This window comes from Podarcis muralis, chromosome 9, assembly GCF_964188315.1.
Source record: "Podarcis muralis chromosome 9, rPodMur119.hap1.1, whole genome shotgun sequence".
In the NCBI taxonomy this organism is placed as follows: domain Eukaryota; kingdom Metazoa; phylum Chordata; class Lepidosauria; order Squamata; family Lacertidae; genus Podarcis; species Podarcis muralis.
The window spans coordinates 36,093,548-36,114,347 of record NC_135663.1 but is presented as its reverse complement, the minus strand read 5'-3'; the positions used below and the strand labels follow the sequence as shown (position 1 = coordinate 36,114,347).

Below are 20,800 nucleotides of genomic sequence, written 5' to 3'. Positions count from 1 at the left end.
TGTCAAGTTGTCTCCTCGCAGAGGTTTTCTTCTAGAAAGAGACGTTCACAGAGGCCTTCCCTCCCGCGCGGGCGCAGTCCATTCTCCCACCTGCGGGGACTCATTGGAACGAGGCCTGGTGACCTCTCCCCAGTTCACAGGGGACCAAGCGGGCTTCGCTGCTCCTCACCTTTCCTCTCTCCTGCACACGGCGCCCGGGCAGGCTGCCTTCCCTCTGTCTGCCGGCAGGCGTCCTTCCTTCCCTTCGGAGTCGAGAGACCAGCCTCGCAAAAGCCGAGCAGCTGCAAGCGGGAGCTCTTGACATCACATGCAAGCTCCTCCTGCGCTCGACCTCCTCGCTCCCCCCTCCAACCTTAGCTCCCCTCTTTTCCCGCCCCTTCTACCCCCCACCCTCCAAAACAAAACATCTCCTCTGGCGTGAGGCGGCTGGGAAGCCCACAAGGCGAGGGGGAATGAGGGAGCTCCAGAGCCGGAGAGGCCGCCGGAGCAGCGCGCTGCCTCTCGGGGGCTTTTCCCTCTGCTGAGAAGAGGCCGCCTTCGCCCGCGTCTCTGGGGAGCCCAGCTGGCACTGAAAAGGACCCGCTTGGCCGGGCGCGCCAGCCAGCCAGCCAGCCAGCCGGCCGGCCGCCCGCCCTTCTTAAGCCGCCCGAGAGCGAGCGAGGAGGACGGGCCGACGGCAAGCGAGGCTGCGCCGCCGTCCGCTTTTGTTCCTTTCCCCCGCGCGCCCAGCAGAGGAGCTGGGAATGCCGAGCGGGTTGCAAAGGTGAGGGCGCGCCGCCTGCCTCCTCCGCCCGGGCTGGCGTGTCCCCGCGCGCCTTCTCCACGCGCGCGCGCGCGCCCCCCACATGCAGACACGCGCGCGGCGGGGGGGCGAGCGGGAGCAGGAGGCGAAGATGGCAATGTCCGTGATCCAAGCGTGCCGCAGCCTGGCTCTCTCAACATGGCTGCTTTCCTTTTGTTTCGTGCATCTGCTGTGCCTGGATTTCACCGTGGCCGAGAAAGAGGAGTGGTACACGGCCTTCGTGAACATTACTTACCCGGATCCTGGCGGCGGCGGCGGCGGCGCAGGCGGGGAGTTGCGTAGCGAGAAGACCGAGTGCGGCCGCTACGGGGAACACTCGCCCAAGCACGACGTCTGGGGCCAGGTGGTGATGACCTCGGCGGCCGCCGACCGGCTAGCCTGCGACCCCAACGCCAGGTTCGCCGTGCCCGGGCCCGGCAAGATCTGGATCGCGCTCATCCCCAAGGGGAACTGCACTTACAAGGATAAGATCCGGCACGCCGCCGCGCAAAATGCCTCGGCCGTGGTCGTCTACAACGTGGGCTCCAGCAACGCCAACGAGACCATCACCATGCCCCCCGCAGGTGAGCGGGTGTTTGGGGGGGGGAGGGTGTTGAGCCACAACCATCCCCCCTCCCCCCAAAAAGTCCCACTGTTTGAGGATCTCCCTTCTGGACAGCTTCATCGCACCCCTCCTCGGACCATCGCACCCAACCAGCCCCCCAGGATGTTATTAATAGCCAAGCCAATGGCCGTGGCCGGGGTTAATAACATCCTGGGATCTGGCTTGGGTGAAAAGCAGGCAGCGCTGTGTGCTTTGGCTCGCCATAAGATGAGTTTTTGGCTATTTCTCTCTCTCTCTGCCCCCCCTTCTTGAGCTGGGGGAAAAAAGAGGGGAAGGCTAGTGGAGTGAGTGATGGGGCACATCTAAGAGCTGGCCTTTGAATAGCTTGAAACTAAATGACAAGGGATGCAAGGACAGCTTTTGAATGCAGGGGAACAGGAAAGTAATAAGGGGAGGCAGGTCAGCTGTTTTGGTGAGGGTAGGGGGAGAAAGGTCGTAGTAGTCAAGGATCCAACCAGGTGGAAGGCAAAAGGGAAGAGGACAGGTACAAGGCAGAAGGGAAACTCCAGAAAGGGGGAAACCTGCTGGAATGATGTGCATCTTGGCAATAGGCAGGAAAGGGAATGGGAGGTTAGTGTGTCTGGTGCAGGGAAGGAAAGGGCAATGTGTGGCCCTCCAGATGTTGCCTAGACTCCCAACTCCACTCAGTCCCAGCCAGCATAGACTATGGTCAGGGATAATGGGAGCTGGAGTCCAACCACATCTGGAGGACATTCACATATTCTGTCATTTGATTTCACTCTGAGCCTTTTTCAGTGGCCATTCGAGATGTGCACGTCACTTTCTGTGTTCCTTCAAATTCATTCATGCTACATTTGGGCTTGCGGGTGCAGCCCTTTGTAATGAATGGTTGAACTATGCTGATTAAACAGTGGGCTGATACAACAGCACCTTTCAATATGTCTGGGAAAGTTTGAAAGTTCTGGTGTTTTAAGCCACTTCCCGAATCCCAGGAGGTTTGTGATTTCTGTGTATAGTGCTGTTGCTGTAAGCCTTTTTCTGGCTTCTTTGCCGTCGCTTGCTCTGGCTGTGCAAGCACTGTGTCAAGAGAATGAGCTATTCAGGATGCCAGGAACACAATTAGGTTAATTACTATTAGAAGATTTTACTTGGAAAATGCAGTCTTAGTACAATATCTGCAATTCCTGTGACACGGATTACTGTCTAATTTCAGGTAGTATGTACACATGCAATTTTTAAATCCACTTTTAGGCGTCTTTGAATTCTGCTAAGGCTTCTTTGCAACACACAGAGTGTAGATGTTTATGTGATGGTGCTCTTGGATATATTCCAGTTTGTCATATGGAATAAAAATAATTACAAAATATCAGTATGCAAGAACAGGCTGTGTGATGAGCATGTGCTCTTATTCATTATCAGCATTTGAAAATATTGTGTTTTTAGAAAACACCAAGAGCAGTTGTTTGGGGGCAGGGCCCTACATGGTCAAGAGCTACTTGCTTCTTATTCCAAAATACCATGCTATGGAGAGTCAAAATGCCACTTTTTAATTTGAGTTGTACACATCTTGCAAATCAGCCTAGGTAAATATATTTCTTCTTTAGTAAGGGCCACAAAATTCAATGGGGCTTAGATTGGGGTTGCAGTTGTTCTCCACCTTAGAGGGGAACCTAGAGGCAAGTTTGGTAGCAAAACATTAGCATTATTTTAACAGTAATTACTAAGTTGTAGACCCTGACAGGTAGGGAATATACCAACCGCAATATTTGGTTGGACCTTGAGTTGGCGCTATGGAAAACAGCCCAGTTTGGTCCAAAGCACTTCAGAGACTCTGTGATTCAGCTCGGGGTCTGAATCTTCTTCAGAAAAATGAGGCTTTGTTCTTACCTATGCACTGTTGAGAAATTTAAAAAATGTTCCAATGTTATTCCTTTTGAAAGAGATACATGATTTATGTGGGCATAATAGCCCCTCCAAAGTGGATAAAATTTGACAAATTACAGGCAAATCAATACAGTGTTTTTTGTGGTAGCTGTCTTTTAAAGTTTAATCTTTTTTTAGAATAACATTTTATAGTTCTCATATTTTGCAGAAATTGATAAAATTTGCAGGCATGGTAGTCCCTTCTAAGGGCATGGATCCTACCAAAGAAAGATAGCTGCTGCAGATTCCTCATAAAGATAGCATTTGCAGTTTTGGGATGCTAAGAAAGAAAGAAAGATTTATTATGCTTATTTGTCACTAGTAGCAAAGAAAGTTAGTAATGGGCAAAAAAAGCTGGGGCAGCACACTGACAATAGAACAATAAATTCAAAGAGATTCATTCTGTCTCTGCTAGTGTTTTGTGGGCGATTGATCTGAAAATAGCAGACGTGCCCCTAGATGTGAAACCTGCCAAATTACATACAAATGGGCCTAGGATGTTTTGTACTAGGTTCCTTTAAGTTGACTGTGTGTGTGTGTGTGTGTGTGTGTAGACTGAAGACTGAAAGGGATTCTTTTTCCTCCCTGTGGTTTTGTTTGTGGTCAAAAATTCAGCAGCATTAGAGAGGTGCTACTGGTTCTACTGCACATAGAGCTGCAAACAAAGTCTTTTGATTTGAGGAATAGGCTAATGTGGGCATTGGAAACTTGCTCTTTGTGGACCCATATACTTATCCCACCCGAAATCCTGTCGGTCATGGCATCCTCCCAGCTGTGCCAGTGTTGTTGTTTGCCAGATTGGGATGTGTCCAGCAGAGTGACAGTGAGGAAAACATCAAGTTGGTGGTGGGAACAAGGGTATGTGAATTTTGTGCACCACCAGCGCAGACCTGCCCTGGCTCTCTCCATCCTTTACGGGTGTGTGATGACAGCTCTGGTGGTATAGTGCCCTGGAAGCTTCTCCCTGTTTAGCTGCTTCCTACAAAGCAGGCAGGTTGTATATCTAGGTTCTGCTGCGAACACAAAGCAAAACCGTATTCTCTGCTGTTTGCTCCCACTGCTAGTTCTGCCAGCCTGAGAAAGAGAGAGAACTTGCAGCTGTTGAATGTCATCACTATTTCTGGCTACAACAGAGAAGGTGCATTTCAGCTTAGTGGGTGGAGCTCTCAGAGATCCATCTCTCCCATGCCCCCACCTCTTGCCCTGATCAGGCACAAGGTAGATGGGGGCAACACACGTTGCTAAATGTGTGTTATTGTTGTGTGGTCCTTTTCTGCAGTGAGTGTTTATTCACACAAAATAGTACTTCAGTAAAAGACCCTAGTGTGTATGTGGAAAAGAGGCACACAAGGACAGTAAGCGCTAAGTAATATTAATAACAATAATGCCTGGTAAATGAAAATAATCACTTGGGACATGACCACACATGGGAGAAATAATATCATTAAAAACAAGAGGTTGAGTGATACACACATTTCTTAAAAAAATCATTTGGATTGATTGAAAAATATAACACAAAGTTGTGCAGAAGCAAAGGCCTCCAAACTACAAGGCTAACTAAAACACTGCACTCTGTGACAGTAGGACGGTCCCCTGTTTCAGCACCAAACTTGAAGGGCAAGCTCATAGCCTTAGGGAACCTGCAGTAGTTTCTCTCTGCTGCCACAACCCTTTTCTGTGTCACCTAATGCCAAGGGTGCGGGATTCCCACTGCCTTACAGTGATCTCCTTGAGTGTTGGAGAGCAGCCAGCTGACTTCTGAGACTTTTTGCAACTTCAGCCTGTCTCCTGTCTGCTCATCCAATCACTTTGACAACCCCTAGTGTAGCCCCAAGCAGCCTAAGCCACATGGTGGGAGGATAAACCGCCACCGAGTGTGCGCCGAAATCAGTACAGCCCAGAAATCCAATTAAGCAGTTTATTCAAATTGAGTACAGTGGTACCTCGGGTTAAGAACTTAATTCCTTCTGGAGGTCCATTCTTAACCTGAAATTGTTCTTAACCTGAAGACTACTTTAGCTAATGGGGCCTCCCGCTGCTGTTGTGCCGCCGCTGCACAATTTCTGTTTTCATCCTGAAGCAAAGTTCTTAACCCGAGGTAATATTTCTGGGTTGGTGGAGTCTGTAACCTGAAGCGTCTGTAACCTGAAGTGTATGTAACCTGAGGTACCACTGTAGAAGTAAAAAAAGGGGTGTGGAAGAGAAATAGCAGGTACAAAGCTCAGAGTTGAAATAAAACACTGCACCAGACTAGTGGTCTTAAATCATCCTACAATTTATCCAAATGAACATTGCGAACTTACTCTCAGTGGTCACTTCTGGCACTGGAAATTTCAAGCATCAGTTGCAGGTTGGGGAAATCAAGAGGGACAACTTCTGTATGGCCAAGGCCCATTTTAAGGGCTCAGGACCCACAGTAGGCTTAAAGGCTAAAGTAGTTTCTAGCTAATCAGAATTCAGGTGTGCCTGCCAGGGAATCAGTGTGTGTGTTGGGGAAATGGTAGACGCCTCCTGGAGGCACAGCAAGAAGGTTATTACACACAGAGAAATTCTCCCAGGATTTATTTGTCTTCTTGCTAGAAAGGATTTAATTATGAATTTTGTGTGTTTAAGAAGGGATATGCCTTATTCTCTAGGCAAAATGGTGAGCAAGGGACCAGACTGTTCACACGCGCTGCTCAGGAGAACAAGAACACTTGGAACATATAAAATCAGAATGGAATTAAAGGATCAAAGATGTTGGACAATGATTGGAAAAGGGTGCCTAAGGGAGGGATGCCTCCAAACTTCATCAAAACTCTTTCTGATGTATTTTGCTCTGTAGAACAGAACAGCAAAAGAACAAGAAGTAATAGTGAGAAAGTGCATATTCCTTCAGCATCTCTCCCTCCAAAGCGCTAGAATTGGAGAGTGCAGGTACCTTGTGGAAAGGATTCTGTTTGCAAGCTAGGCCTGTCAGTCATGAATGAGCTATCCCTTCCCATTCAAGATCCTGGCATTTTCTTAAGCTAGAGGCATAAGTTTGATTTTGCAAAGCTGTACCTCTTCTTCACCTGTGTTTTCCTTTTATGGAAAACTTAGATGCATAGTTTCACATTTTGCAGACCCTTGTCTGTAGCACGGTTGGGCTTCTTCTTTCTTTTTTTTTGCATCTGAGTCACTAAGGTGCCACGAGGTGATTCACAATACAGTATCTCCTCTAACTCACAGCACCTGGCTTGTGCAGATACTGCTACACCTTGGAGAAGCCAACAATCTCTCTGAGCATCCGGTTTCAGCACAAGATTTGTCTGTAGCTGCTGCTCATCCCTACTAGGCCTCATGAAACTTAATAGGACATTCCAAGTAAATGTGCATATGTACTAGGGTATTAAAGGCACACAGTAAGGAAACCATAACTTCCTACAGAAATACTGTGATGCAACAGCTACTGTACAGGCTACCTGACACTTCGGGTGATTAGGACTTCCGGATATATTTTACTGTATTTGGAGAATCGTTGTGTGTTTTAGCTGAGGTGTTATTTTCAAATAAAATATTTCATTTGCACAATATGTATTCAGTAGTGGCCAGTGTGGAGGGACAGAGCCACCTTCCCAACACTGGCATTGCTGCAGCATACCTGGCTAGTGCTGCAGTGAGGCAGGATGCTGGAGAATTGGGTTGTGTGGATGCACTGACAGAACGACTTGGGTAGCAAGTGGGTGATCCTGACTGGGACTGTAGCATCCTTGGAAGGGGGTGTTAACCTCCCCCCCCCCCACTTTGTGGTGCAGTCCCAAGAAAAATGTTTTCCTGAAGCTGCTTGAAGGAGCTTGCCTAATATCAATGAGCAGGGAGTTCCACAGTGTAGGTGATGCCACACTGAAGGATTGACTCCTTGCAACTGCAGAAACAACATCATGTGAAACTTGTAGAAATGCCACTTCGGCAGACTGAAGTGCCTGAATGTGCATATATGGCAGGCTTCCTCAACCTCAGCCCTCTAGATGTTTTTGGCCTACAACTCCCATGATCCCTAGCTAGCAGGACCAGTGGTGAGGGATGCTGGGAATTGTAGTCTCAAAACATCTGGAGGGCTGAGGTTGAGGAAGCCTGATATATGGGGTAATGGGATTCTTCGGGTAAACTGGTCCCAAGCTGTTAAAGGTTTTTATACATTAATAGTAACACCATGAATATGGTCACTCCAGGACAGAAGCTGACATTGACATTGGTGCCTTTCATGTGTTTTCCTGATTGGCTACTTGTGCTGGAACTGAAACTATCTACTGTACTCTTTAGACCATGCCTTGGTTAACCTGTGGTCCTCTTGGTGCTGTTGGATTCTAGCTCCCATCATCCCTGACCATTGGCCATGCAAGCTGGAGTTGATGGGAGCTGGAGTTCAACAACAGCTGGAGGACCACAGGTTAACTGCAAATCCTCCAAGGATCAAACAAACAAGCTACCCTTGCTCTTGACAAAGTGTGAAGAAGCTTTTTGTCAGCTTCACCTTGATAGCAGTCTCAGCTAAAGTCCCAAGGCAAAGTCTGAAGGCTCACTGCTGACTACCAGCCGTAAACTGGTTTAATGCAGTCACATCCCAGAGAAGTGCTAAATGCCTCAGCTCTGATTTTTCTAAAATAGCAGTTTATACCTATTTGTGTAAACCTGAATTCCTTTCCCAGCAAACATGGCCAGCATTTTCTACCATTCTTAGCATTGCCTCCTTTTGATGCTTGCTGCGACGACTCCCCTCATAGCTACTAGCTCTTGACAAAATGTATTCCACATTTGTTTTTCATGTGGAATGCATTACAATGGAATGCTTCTCCACATTTTCTTCCCCCTCTTCCATTTCCATAGATGCTTGTGCAGGCAAAAACATTTATGCATTTATGGAAAACTTATAGTCAATTTGAATATTAAGGGACGGGTCAGAGAGCCTATTGCACTGGACAGGAGAAATGAAGGGTTGTATAAAACAGAGCAATCCCTCTGTATAAGGGTCTTCTACTTTCACAATGGAATTTCCTCTCCTGCTCCCCCTTTGTACCTCCCACTCCCCACAAATCTGCTCTGGAGGGTTTGTCGAAAATCCCAAGCAGATGTGGGAGGCACAGGGAGAGGAAAGAGAGAGGAAGTCTCATTACACAGGCAGAAGTCCTTCTGCTAATGGGACAACTTCATTTGACGCAATCCTGAGAGCTTCAATGGACACTGTGTGTGCATGCAGTCATAGTGTTGGGTGTAGGGAAAGGCCACACATTCTCAAAAGGACAAGCTTTGTGCCCTAAATTTCAAAAAGTGGTCTAGGCCATTACAAATGAATAGGGCCAAAATAATGAATTAAAGTGAGCTGTTCTCATGGCCCCAATCCTAACCCAAGTACCCAGAACCAGACTTTTCTAATTCTTTTTTTTTATCAAGCATAGCAGTCATGGTTTGGGACGTTTCTGGGTGTTTTTGTGGGGGCTGTTGTTGGCCAAAATCTTTGGAAGTTTTAAGGAGGTAGAAAAATTACTTTTTCTAGCAGTGTGTCAGTGTGTGTGTGTGTGTGTGTGTGTGTGTATGCATGTATGTGCTGATTAAAGTGGAAAAGTTATACATTTCAGCCTTTGTTTTTATGATTCATACATTTGTCAAATGGGTAAGAGGGAAGGATAGCATGGCAACTGTGGCTTTGGTGCAGAATGCCAGAAGTAGAGCTATAAAAAGTTATGGAGAGGGGAAATAAAGGCATGCAAAACCAAAAAGGAAGTTTGTTGCTCAAAGGAGGACACGTTGGTTCTCGCTTTTCTCAAAATTTCTGTGTATTCATTCTCATAAACCATTTTATTTTAGTGAACTGGTTGTTCTAGCTTTGGTGTTTTTGTTTCAGCTTTGCACTTGAAGCCAACTCAACTCCACGTTATATGATGCCATAGAACCAAAGAGACATTGGTCTCTCAGTTTCATGTTGCTTGCACCATCCCTCTTTTTGTGGCAGGGGAAGGTTTTCTTACCTGGGTTCCACCTCCTGTTTGTGTTTATACCTATGACATGTGTCTTCAGCTAGTATTCTTGTGCTGTTTGAGAAAGGTGTAGGGGAGCTACCTAGGACTCCTTAACACAGCCTCAGATCAGATATGGTAACCCACTGAATTTCATAGCCCGGAGGAAAAGAAACCTAACTGGAGTTCTCTCAATAATCACAAGTGAATAGGGAAGATTCTGATCCCACCCCTGAAGTGGGGCTAGTGCTTTTAAAGGCTAAATATTGGCATAAGACTCCCGTCTTTCCTGACATTAAACAGTAGTCTGTTGCTGACTTTGGGTGCCTGGCTGGTACTAGGGGGAGTCTATTGGATTTGGCACAAATGAGAGATGCTAATTTAGCATCCCTTTTTGCATATTCATAATATAAATCACTATACATACTTAATATTCATATTATACATGTAAATTATGGCACATAAATATGTACAGGTGAGAGATGGCAACTCTCCCAAGTGCCCATTACTTCAGTAAAAGCCACCACGCTTTTAAAACTTGAAATGCACTTGTTTTACAAAGGATGCTCTGATAAGATATCTATGATATTTTGGCATATCCAAAAAAGGGTTCCTGTGATTGTGAAAATCATGAGGAAGGAATGTTGTGCTATATATTCATTAAATTGACTGCAGTATGCTAATAGTATATTAAGAGGAAAGTCTTCTGTTCTAGGTTTTGAAAATTCCTGAGTGTAGGTGAAATAATATGATCAGTTTTTACAGGGAAGATTACCATGGAGTTATTTTTTTGTTTTTGTTACGTTTTGCCTTTCCCCCAAGATGCTCAGGGTGGGGTTCATATTTCCCCCCTCCATTTTATCTGAGGAACAATAACCATGTGAAAGTTGTTCGGGCACTAACTATGAGAAATGCTATTTTAGTTTTTGGGGGAAATGGTTTCATGTAGCTGTATCTTGATTTTACAATCTGGGTTTTTTTTAGAGCACTTTTCTTTTTTAAAAAATGCATGCAGTAACACTCAGTCTACCTGAATTTGTACATTTAGTAGGAATGTAGAATCGCAGATGATAGGGTTGTGTAGGATTTCCAGAATCTTAAACGTCCAACTTCTCCTACTGACTGAATTGAAACTCTCCTATGCCAGATGTTCCCCCAAGCTTTCTTTAAAAACCAAGGTAGAGGAAGTTTTTAGATTTTCCAACCCTAATAGAAGGGTCTTTTTAAAGTTCATATTTTTAGGAAAAAAGAAATGAAATGCATTAAACCCCACAAAAAGGCTAAGTGAAGTTTATAGAGGTTTTAATTCCTACTTCACTTATTTTTGTGGTAACTTTTGCAGCCCACAAAGTATGGCACCACAACTGCAGTCAGCATAAACCACAGTCTCTGGTTTTGTTTTGTTTTTGGCCTGTAAACAACTTATATATAATTTTGTACATCTGCAGGTTGGGAGGACTTAATGCCATATGCACGAATCCAACTGCAGCATAGATACTTTGATTTTAGATGCAAATATACATATATATACAGTTGTACCTTGGGTTAAGTACTTAATTCATTCCAGAGGTCTGTTCTTAACCTGAAACTGTTTTTAACCTGAAGCACCACTTTAGCTAATGGGGCCTCCTGCTGCCGCCGCGCCGTCAGAGCCCGATTTCTGTTCTCATCCTGAAGCAAAGTTCTTAACCTGAAGCACTATTTCTGGGTTAGCGGAGTCTGTAACCTGAGGTATATGTAACCTGAAGCATATGTAACCCGAGGTACCACTGTAAAACGTATTTTGGAGGACTATATGCAATAACTCAATAAACTGCCTTATGCCAGGTCAGGTTCATTTAGCCCAGTGCTAATTGATTGGCAGTGGTAGTGTCTTTCCAGGATCTCAGGTAGATCACATCACCTACTCCTTAATTGTTTGGTAACTGGAAATGCCAGGGATCAAACATGAGGCCTTCTGTGCAAAAAGCATGCACTCTGTCTCTGAGCTAGGGCCTGTTCCCATGCAAACCGAGCTTTGCAATACCATATTTTTTATTTTATTTTGAGCTTCAAGGTTGGATGCTATCCCAGACTAGCCAGAAGCAAGGCCCCATCTGCACTATACATTTAAAGCAGTGTCCTACTTTAAACAATTGTGGCTTCCCTCCCAATAATCCTAGGATCTGTTGTGTGTTAATGGTGCTGAGAGTTGTCAGGAGGACACCCGCCCCCCCATTTACCTCATAGGGCCACAATACACTCAAAGTCCCTTTGTGAAGAGGGATTGACTGTTAAACCACTGTGGGAAATACCAATATACAACATGTAGCATAAATTACTATCTTGAACCAAGTCATGCCCTTAATTTTACACAAAACATTGAACATCTTGGTAAAAGGCCATCTGTGTAATCTGTTACTTGGATTTTCACAATATGGTCCATGTTATTAAAGACTTGGTTATTAATATATTTCTACTGAAAGTAATATGCCAGCCTTCCCAAACCTGATGCCATCCAGGGGGGGTTGGGCTCTAATTCTCATCAGCTCCAGCCAGCATGGCCAATGATCAGGGATCATGAGAGTTGTAGTCTAATACTTCTGGAGGGCAGCATTTTAAAGCAGAGACATCACCTTGCCAACAAAGGTCCGTATAGTTAAAGCTATGGTTTTCCCAGTAGTGATGTATGGAAGTGAGAGCTGGACCATAAAGAAGGCTGATCGCCGAAGAATTGATGCTTTTGAATTATGGTGCTGGAGGAGACTCTTGAGAGTCCAATAAATGTATAGTGCAGATGGGGCCTTGCTTCTGGCTAGTCTGGGATAGCATCCAACCTTGAAGTTCAAAATAAAAGAAGATCAATAAAAGAATAAATAAAAGAAGATCAAACCGATCCATTATTGAGGAAATCAGCCCTGAGTGCTCACTGGAAGGACAGATCGTGAAGCTGAGGCTCCAATACTTTGGCCACCTCATGAGAAGAGAAGACTCCCTAGAAAAGACCCTGATGTTGGGAAAGATGGAGGGCACAAGGAGAAGGGGACGACAGAGGACGAGATGGCTGGACAGTGTTCTCGAAGCTACCAGCATGAGTTTGACCAAAGTGCCTGGCGTGCTCTGGTCCATGGGGTCACGAAGCGTTGACTAAACAACAACAACAAACTTCTGGAGGGTACCAGTTTGGGGAAGTTTGGGGAAGGCTGGTATATAGCCTAGCTTCATCTGGCTAGCATAGTCTTAAGCAATGTAATAGCGGGAGGTGAGAAACCGCAGTAGGCACTTTCTACTTTGGTATAGTGGTATGCAAATATTCTTATAAATAAACAATAGATTTAAATATACATCATATGCAGCTAAAACTAGGGACGGTGCCCTATGCTATAGTAATATACAATGTGTGTCCCATTTTCTCAAGCTGCCGTCATCTTAATCCTTTGACATGGAGTTAGCGATTTGCACCCTGCAAATGTGGCAACAATATAGACTTTATATATTAGAGAAAGTCAGCCATGTCAAGCAGGTACAACTACACAACTGTAGTGCTTAAATCTGAGGTCAAATTGAGTGCTGGAGCAAGCAGAAGTGGGAAAATGCTCAGTAGTGATAGGACTGGATCTGGAGCTTAAATATTGTTTTCCAGTGCATCCATGGACTGTATCTACTTTTTATTTGACTGTTGCACATTTCTAGCTTGTAAACCTTACCTGCTTGCAATTAAACCAGAAGACACTTCCTCACATTTCTTTGAATAACACCATGAAAGACTATATTCAGGTCGTCTCAGCAGCAAACATTGGTATTTGTAGGGCTGATTCACATAATTGTTTGAAAATCTGTTTCCCAAGCATTGTTTGATGGCATTTTTAGACTGAAATAGTTCTTGATCTCCATGGAAACAGCCGTTGATACGGTCTCAGGTATCTCAGATTAACATGTCCTCTGACAGTATATTAACATGTACTATGAACCCTACACTCCATTTTGGAATACATGGATATCAGGTGCTGACATACAAGTGCATTAGGGGATCATTGTTGCTTGTTCTAGCCCTGATGTTTAAGCATCAATATGATACCTACTAATTAGGCTATTACAATATCGCGGCAGAGCATCCTGTCATTGTTGTGTTAACACAGTTGCCTCTCGTTGACTCATTCACGCGAAGCACCATGACAACTCTTGCGATGCATTCCACTTAGCACCTGGAATGCTTTCAGAAGATAAAGCGAAAATGTCGCTTCTTAAAAGCTGGTGAGGAAAAGAAGTGCAGGTGTTGATCAGGGGCTCATATGATCTGCCTCTACCCCCCCCCCCCCGCCTCTGCCTGTCTCTTACACCTGGAGCCAGATGAAGGAACACTCCCATCATTGTGAAAGAGTAGCTCAAATGCCTTCTTCACATTCCAGTACCTCTTGCATGGTCATGCTGCACAAAGACAGTATTCAATCCTGATAAGGTGCTTTTCTGCCCTTTTCATCTACATTGGATTGCTGATTATTTGGCTGCTGGAGGACACAATACAGTCATTGATTTATTGAAATAAGATATGTAAACGGACCATGAATTCGTGTAACCTCATCTCTTTGTTAACTGAGTATAGTCCATGCACGATAGGTCTGGGTGGTTTTGTACTACTGCAAAGCATATATGTTACCAAAAAGGGTAGCTAGCAGGAGGAAGCACTGGCTGCCAAAACAGGTGAAGGATAAGTGGAAGAGTGGGTCCCTGAAAGCAATGGGAGAACTCTGAGGCATGCTGCATATTTTTAAAAGAAGTCTGCATCTCCCCAAAGCTACTCAGAATGGTCAGTAGCCAAAGGCTGCATGTTCACACTGCCAAGTGGTTGTTGAAGGGGAACTGAACAGTCTGTTCCTTGTTGCCCCTCAACCTTATAGGATATACAGTGGTACCTCAGGTTAAGAACTTAATTCATTCCAGAGGTCCGCTCTTAATCTGAAACTGTTCTTAACCTGAAGCACCACTTTAGCTAATGAGGCCTCCCACTGCTGCCACTCTGCCAGATCTCACCATCATAAAACAATAAGTCAATCTCACTCTTTTGAAAGAGAAAAACAACCTGTTTCACTGTTTTAAGTAAGATTCCTGGAAAAACAGGTCAGTCCTGAGATTTTTAAAAGAACATTTTCAAAATAACTGCAGTTTAATCTTAGACCGTTTCATTGTGGCTTTTCTCCAGCAATGCTGATCCTGGTTAATCACCAGAGAAATTAATGCTTGATCATCAATCAACAAATATTAAACACAAAAATCTATAAAGAAAAGACTTCATAAGCCAAAAACAAATAAACCCATCATAAAAAAGATTGTTCAACACTGTTGGTTGAATCATATTAAAAACAACTCATTAATCTATTCTTCCCCCTCCCACCCTGCCATCATCTAAAAGCAAAAATGAAGAAACTGATCAATAAAAGCATTAGGTGTTATAAAGCCATTTAATTAACAGAAGCTTTGTTATAAACGTTTAACTTCAGTGGATATATCTCTGCTTTCGTTAGCACAAAAATGTCACATCAAAACACATTTTGTACCAGAAAAAGCCAAAAAAAAGCACCCAAGTACAAAGATAGATCAGTTAGAAGACAATATGCAAGTCAATACTGATAATTTCCAGTGTTAAATAATTGGCCCATAGAAGTAGCACATTAGTACTGCCTTACTGAGATTATTCTGCGCTTTGTATTCCTGTGAGGTTAATACAGGCAACTCCCGATTTATGTGGGGGTTATGTTCCAAGGCACTGCACATTTAAGTGAAATTGCATATATTTGAAACACCTTTGAAAAAGCCTGCAAACACCCCATTTCTGAGTCGCTTCCAGGATGCACACATAAGCAGTTGTGGCCTGCAATAAATACCGGTATGTGACCCAGTAATAGAGTTGCCATATTCCCAAAAGTGAAAACTGGGACAAAGTTGTTTGGCTCTTTGGGGGGGGGGGGCTCCTCCCCCCCCCCCTTAGGTGTTTGGGGACTTTTCTTTTCCCAGACATTTTGCTTATTCAGCGAAAATCTGCCCAAATGCCATTTTGCTGCCCAATTCCTGGACGTGTCTGGGAAAACTTGGACGTAGGGCAGCCCCACTGAAATATACTCGGAGTCGAGAGTGGATTTCATGCTCTTTATTCAGCTCATAGTGGTGAGGAAGAGTGGAAGTTCCCCCAGAATGTCTGCTTTATATACATTATTTACACAGTGGGCCCCACATGATTGGCTAATTCCGGGATTCTCCTGTAGGCCAATCAGGTTGCAGATTCACTTCCACCTGGAGCTGGATTGGGTGGCTGCTGTGGACCAATCATACTGCTGCATTCTGAGTCCTATTGTTCTAGGACCAATCAGACTGCTGCATTCTGAATCCTATTCAACTCAGTATATAACACCTACCCAGTCATTTTTTCAGTATATGGCTTCAGATAACACTTCAGTCTCTACTGTACTGTGTCTATCTCCAAATTCTGCAGTGAATTTTGACCCTATGACATCCTGATGACTTTGTGTTTGTGGGTGTTTTCAAACAATGAGTCATAAAATACTTTTCTGCTTTTTGTTTTTTAATTGAAATCAATTTGTCAGGCCGTTATAGAGAAGCTCTCTTCCTTAGCTTCTGCCTTTCATTGTTATTCCGCTCAATAGCTAAGTAATTAAAGAATCCCCCGTGATCAAAGTTCTTGCTGTTTTACAGGCTTCACTTATCTGGAACCGCATTTTTCCTAATCTCTTGTTGCAGCTTTATAGATGGAGGTCTGTAGTGGCAAGGGGAGTGGGGCGGGGAGCCTGCTGTTGCTGTGTTAACTAAGCCACAGTTACATCTGCAGCTTTGTGTCTGTCTGTAAATGTAGCCAGTGGCACTGCCCGCATTCAGGGGACCCTGGGCAAAATGCCCTCTGTTGGCTCCCCCATTGTCACACCACTTTCTCTCCTGTCACCCCATCCTGGGGGAAGATCGAGTCACTTTTCCATTCACTCTTCAGAAAGAAAAAAGGACTGATCCTCTCACCCTCTGCAGCCTTCTTACCACTCAGTGGTGAAGAGACTTGTTCCATTTCCCTTGTAATAGAAGTGGTCAGTGTGCTCAATTATCTCCTCCCCCTCCTGTTACATCCTTCTCATTTTCTTCCTTAAGTACCGGCTTTGGGAGTAGTTCCCGGGGTCCAGGGTACACACACTGTTGGGTACACACACTAGAGACTCTGGGAAATTAAAGACAGTGGGTGCAACTACAGTGGTACCTCTGGTTGATTACTTAATTCATTCCGGAGGTCCGTTCCTAACCTGAAACTGTTCTTAACCTGAAGCACCACTTTAGCTAATGGGGCCTCCTGCTGCCACCATGCCACCAGCGCACGATTTCTGTTCTCATCCTGAAGCAAAGTTCTTAACCCGAGGTACTATTTCTGGGTTAGAGGAGTCTGTAACCTGAAGCGTATGTAACCTGAAGCGTATGTAACCCGAGGTACCACTGTACTTGCTTTGATTGCATCACCCATAATAAAGTTTCTTAAAAATAAGAGAGAGGAGGATGCTGGAGGTTGTTTCCTATTCTTGGGCAATTGTTCAGGGGCCCCCAGATCTGTGGGGTGCTGGACGTGAGTGCTATGGCATAAGGAAATCAGGTTCTCCATGCTATTCCCCTTTTGCTTCATCTTATTTGAATCCCTCCAGAGTATTTTATCTGCTGTGGTGTTATACTTTTGAAAAACCTATTGTCTTTTATTTCCCTCCTATTACTATCAAGCATCTTTAGATAAACCCAGATACAGTGGTACCTCGAGTTACATACGCTTCAGGTTACAGACTCTGCTAACCCAGAAATAGTACCTTGGATTAAGAACTTTGCTTCAGGATGAGAACAGAAATCGTGCAGCAGCGGCGTAGTGGCAACGAGAGGCCCCATTAGCTAAAGTGGTGCTTCAGGTTAAGAACAGTCCAGGTTAAGAATGGACCTTCAGAACGAATTAAGTTCTTAACCAGAGGTACCAGTGTACTAATCATTGGCATCTTCCCACACATCATAAAGCACACTTAAAACACGTGACTGGGATCTCTGGTTTCCCCTTCACAGAGCTCCCATTCCCAGCACCCTTAGCAAACTACAGTTCCTAGGATTCTTGGGCGGGGAAAGTCCTGTGCTGTAAATGTGTGGTGAGTTTGTAGTCTGTTTACTGAGGTGGGATATAGATGTCCTGATCTAGTGGTTGTCATGTATCCCTTCATAACTCTGCAATGATTATTCTACTGTTTGTTGTACTGCCTGAGCTTCCATTTTTGCTTCCATTCACTTGCTCAGAGAGCCTGTCCACCGGTGAACATTCCTAGCTGTTGCCCAGCATATCAATTTTCATGTTCCTCTTGCCATTTAGCAGTGCCCAAAGTGCTGATGGAGCAATGCTCTTTCATTTTACATTCAGAGCTGGATTATATCCAGAGGGAACAGTTGACAGCAGCAAAAGGAATTCCCATTACTGAGATTAAAGGTAATTTTGCAAAGAAAGAAAAAAGTCAGTTCTTTTGCTGTGGGATTCCTAATAGATCCTCTTAGAAATATTTTTTTCTTTGTGCCTTTCCATGACTCGTCTTTTATATTTTAGCAGTAAGCGCTTTCAACTCTCTGCTAAATGCTACTAATTTTTCATCTGGGAAAAGCAGGAAATACCTATTCTGGAAAGCCAAGTGCTATGGTGATGCTAATCCAGTCACTTTCTTCACATTTATTAGACATGGTTGTGTAATACAGACAAGGTACTTATTACAACTTGCCACCTTGAGCGATGGCCATACTGGCTGGTAAGGGCCAGTTAGAAAGCTTTGGCCAACCTTGTCAACATGGTCATTAGTGAATCTTTATTAGAGGAGTTTCTGCCAGATGGGGATGCTGGTGCACTCGAGATTTGGTTTTGTCACCCATTATATGAAGTCGCTGAGAGAGACTTGTTAACAAGAGTTCGTGCACTCAGCTCTGTGGTTTGTTTTGTCCCCATCCAACCCTTGTGAGGCAGTTCTGTCCTTGAATACACGTCTGCAATAAGTGATGCATTGGATGAGAGTGAATAAATGTAATCTCAATCAAGGTAAAAGAGCATTGATGATAGTGGGATACTTGACTAATCCCTGACTGTGGTATTCTTAGGGGCACTTATAACTACATTTTGAAAACACACACATCTGATTTAGATTAAAAAGGCTATTAGAAAACCAGCCCCAACACTCTTATGCCAGAGCCTATGCTTGCTCTAGATAATCTTCTCCTGTAAGGAGCAGACAAATAGCTTGAAGGTGTGGCTGGACCCAGTATTGTTCCTGTATTCCCAGGTGGCAGCTGCATAAACTACCTTTATCAGCTATGCCTACTGTTGGAATATAGACTTCAGCTCTGCCATTCATGATTTGGTGGTATGCAGATAAGTGTGATGAAATGCACTCTACACAGTGCTGACTTTGAAGAAGGTTCAGAAATGCAACTGAAGCTAATTGAAGTGCCCCACTTGTTAACAAGTGTAGACTGATATCTGTTTTGAAGCCACCTGAATTGGTTGCCACCATGTTTCTGGGCCCAGTAGTTCAGAGTGTTCACTCTTCCCTGTAAAACAGTGATGAGGAACCTGTGGGCCTCCACAAATTGTTGGGTCTTCAACTCCCATCAACCCCGGTCAACATGGCTAATGTTCATGGATGATAGGAGTTACAGCCCTCCAACATACGGAGAGATGTAGGTTCTCCATTTCAGCTTTAAAAACCCAAGAACCTTGGATCCTGACTATCTCAGGGAGCATCTTCACCCTTATATCCCACCCCTCCCAAACTATGATTCTTAAGACGTTTTGATGAGGTCCTGCTCTGGGTTTCATTTTATGGGGCTGCAGTATTCACCACCAAGAGCAGCAAGGTCTCTTCCATTACAGCCCTGATGCTGTGCATGCCAAAATAAGTTCATACAGCATCCTCTCTGTTGGCCTTTTGAAAGCAGGTACAGTAAAAGGTTTCCGTTTTAGTCTGCCTTTGAAAATTGACTTTTAAAAATCTCGCCTCACCCTATATTGTGTGTTGCTGGGCTGTTTTCCTGTCTTTGGGGCATAATATTTTTTAGTTTGTTTTTACTGTGTGACTAGTCATATTTGTGGTTTGATTTCAACCCTGTGACTGTTATTTTTCTATTAATAGCAGTGTAGAGGCAGTCCTTTATTGGAATAAGTCCTCTGCTTGAAAGGACTGTCCAGTCCAGTCTGGCTTAATGATAATGAATTATTAGGAGAGAGAATAGAGGTCTTGGAAGTTTGCTTGTTTAACTTAAAATATATATATATTTAACCACCCTTCATCAAAAGGTTCCAGGATGGTGCAGCAAAATGAACAGTCACATAGGTCACCTGGTCATGGTCTTCCCCACAATTGTATTTTTCTATTGAAATGATACTATTTCTAAATATGCACCTCTACATACACATGCAAACTGGATATGAAAGTTGGTGTTCTCTTTTATCCTCATTTTTGCTGATGTGTAAGTGACCACTCTACTTCTGAGTAGTCTTATATTGGATTGCGTGTCTTGCTTCTTCTGTAACTGGAATATGTATGTGTGGTTGTTTAAGCCTCAAACCCATTGGAAACAAGATGACTGTCCAAAGGCTTAAAACTGGTTTTTGACATAAAAAAGCAAGCTCTGTAATTTTTTTTATGTCTGGTGCTGTTCCCTCCTTGAGTTCTGCTCACACTGTTCTAGATAGCAGCCACTGTCCATGAAGCCTGTTTCAACCAAAATGAATTTGGCATGTTTGACTTCAAAAGGGAATGCATACCAGGAATCGTCTTCCTACCTCACCCTAGCCAACACGCATGCTGAAACATCATTTTGAAACTGTGTAGCCAGATTTCCAGATAGCATAGTATATCTTTCAATGGGAATGTTCCTGTGTAGACATTTAAAGAAACAACTGTAAAAATAATTGTCAGCAAACCAATGATCACTAAATGCATAAGTGGATTTCTGTGATGATGTGTGGAGAGGACTGACATAGCTTCAGCAGGAAGGGAGAGAAGTGATTAATGGGGGCAAACCTCTTTGGTGTCCAGGATGTCTGTGTTGCCCTTGGCAGGGAAGTGGGTGGCGCTGTAATCTAAACCACCAAACCTCTTGGACTTGCCGATCTGAAGGTCGACGGTTCAAATCCGCGTGATGGGGTGAGCTCCTGTTGCTCTGTCTCAGCTTCTGCCAAAAAGCATGTCCCAGCTTCTATTCAAAACCATACCAGTGCAAGAAGATAAATAGGTACCACTGTGGCAGGAAGATAAATAGCGTTTCTGTGCACTCTGGCACTTGTCATGGTTCTCCATGCGCCAGTAGTGGTTTAGTCATGCTGGCCATATGACCCAGAAAGCTGTCTGTGGACAAACGCTGGCCCTCTTAGCCTGAAGTGAGATGAGCGACGCACCCCATAGTCACCTTTGACTGGACTTAACCATCCAGGGGTTCTTTACTTTTTTACTTTACTGCCCCTGGCATGCTAGTGTATCTGATTGTCTAACAGCACAGTGT

The 20,800-nt window shown here is 44.3% G+C and overlaps 2 protein-coding genes across 2 annotated transcripts in view; one reads left to right on the top strand and one right to left on the bottom strand.

Annotated features, from left to right (window-relative positions):
- ZNF330 (zinc finger protein 330) overlaps window positions 1-1,179 on the bottom strand; it is a 33,592-nt gene extending 32,413 nt beyond the window's left edge. Inside the window, exon 1 of the mRNA XM_077934055.1 lies at window positions 1,038-1,179. The gene's annotated coding sequence lies outside the window, so the exon portion shown is untranslated. The remainder of the gene's footprint in view (window positions 1-1,037) is intronic.
- The window catches only part of RNF150 (ring finger protein 150), an 85,927-nt gene continuing 65,384 nt past the window's right edge, over window positions 258-20,800 (top strand). Inside the window, exon 1 of the mRNA XM_028744366.2 lies at window positions 258-1,365. Coding sequence (XP_028600199.2) covers window positions 846-1,365 — 520 coding nt within the window. The 5' untranslated portion in view covers window positions 258-845. The remainder of the gene's footprint in view (window positions 1,366-20,800) is intronic.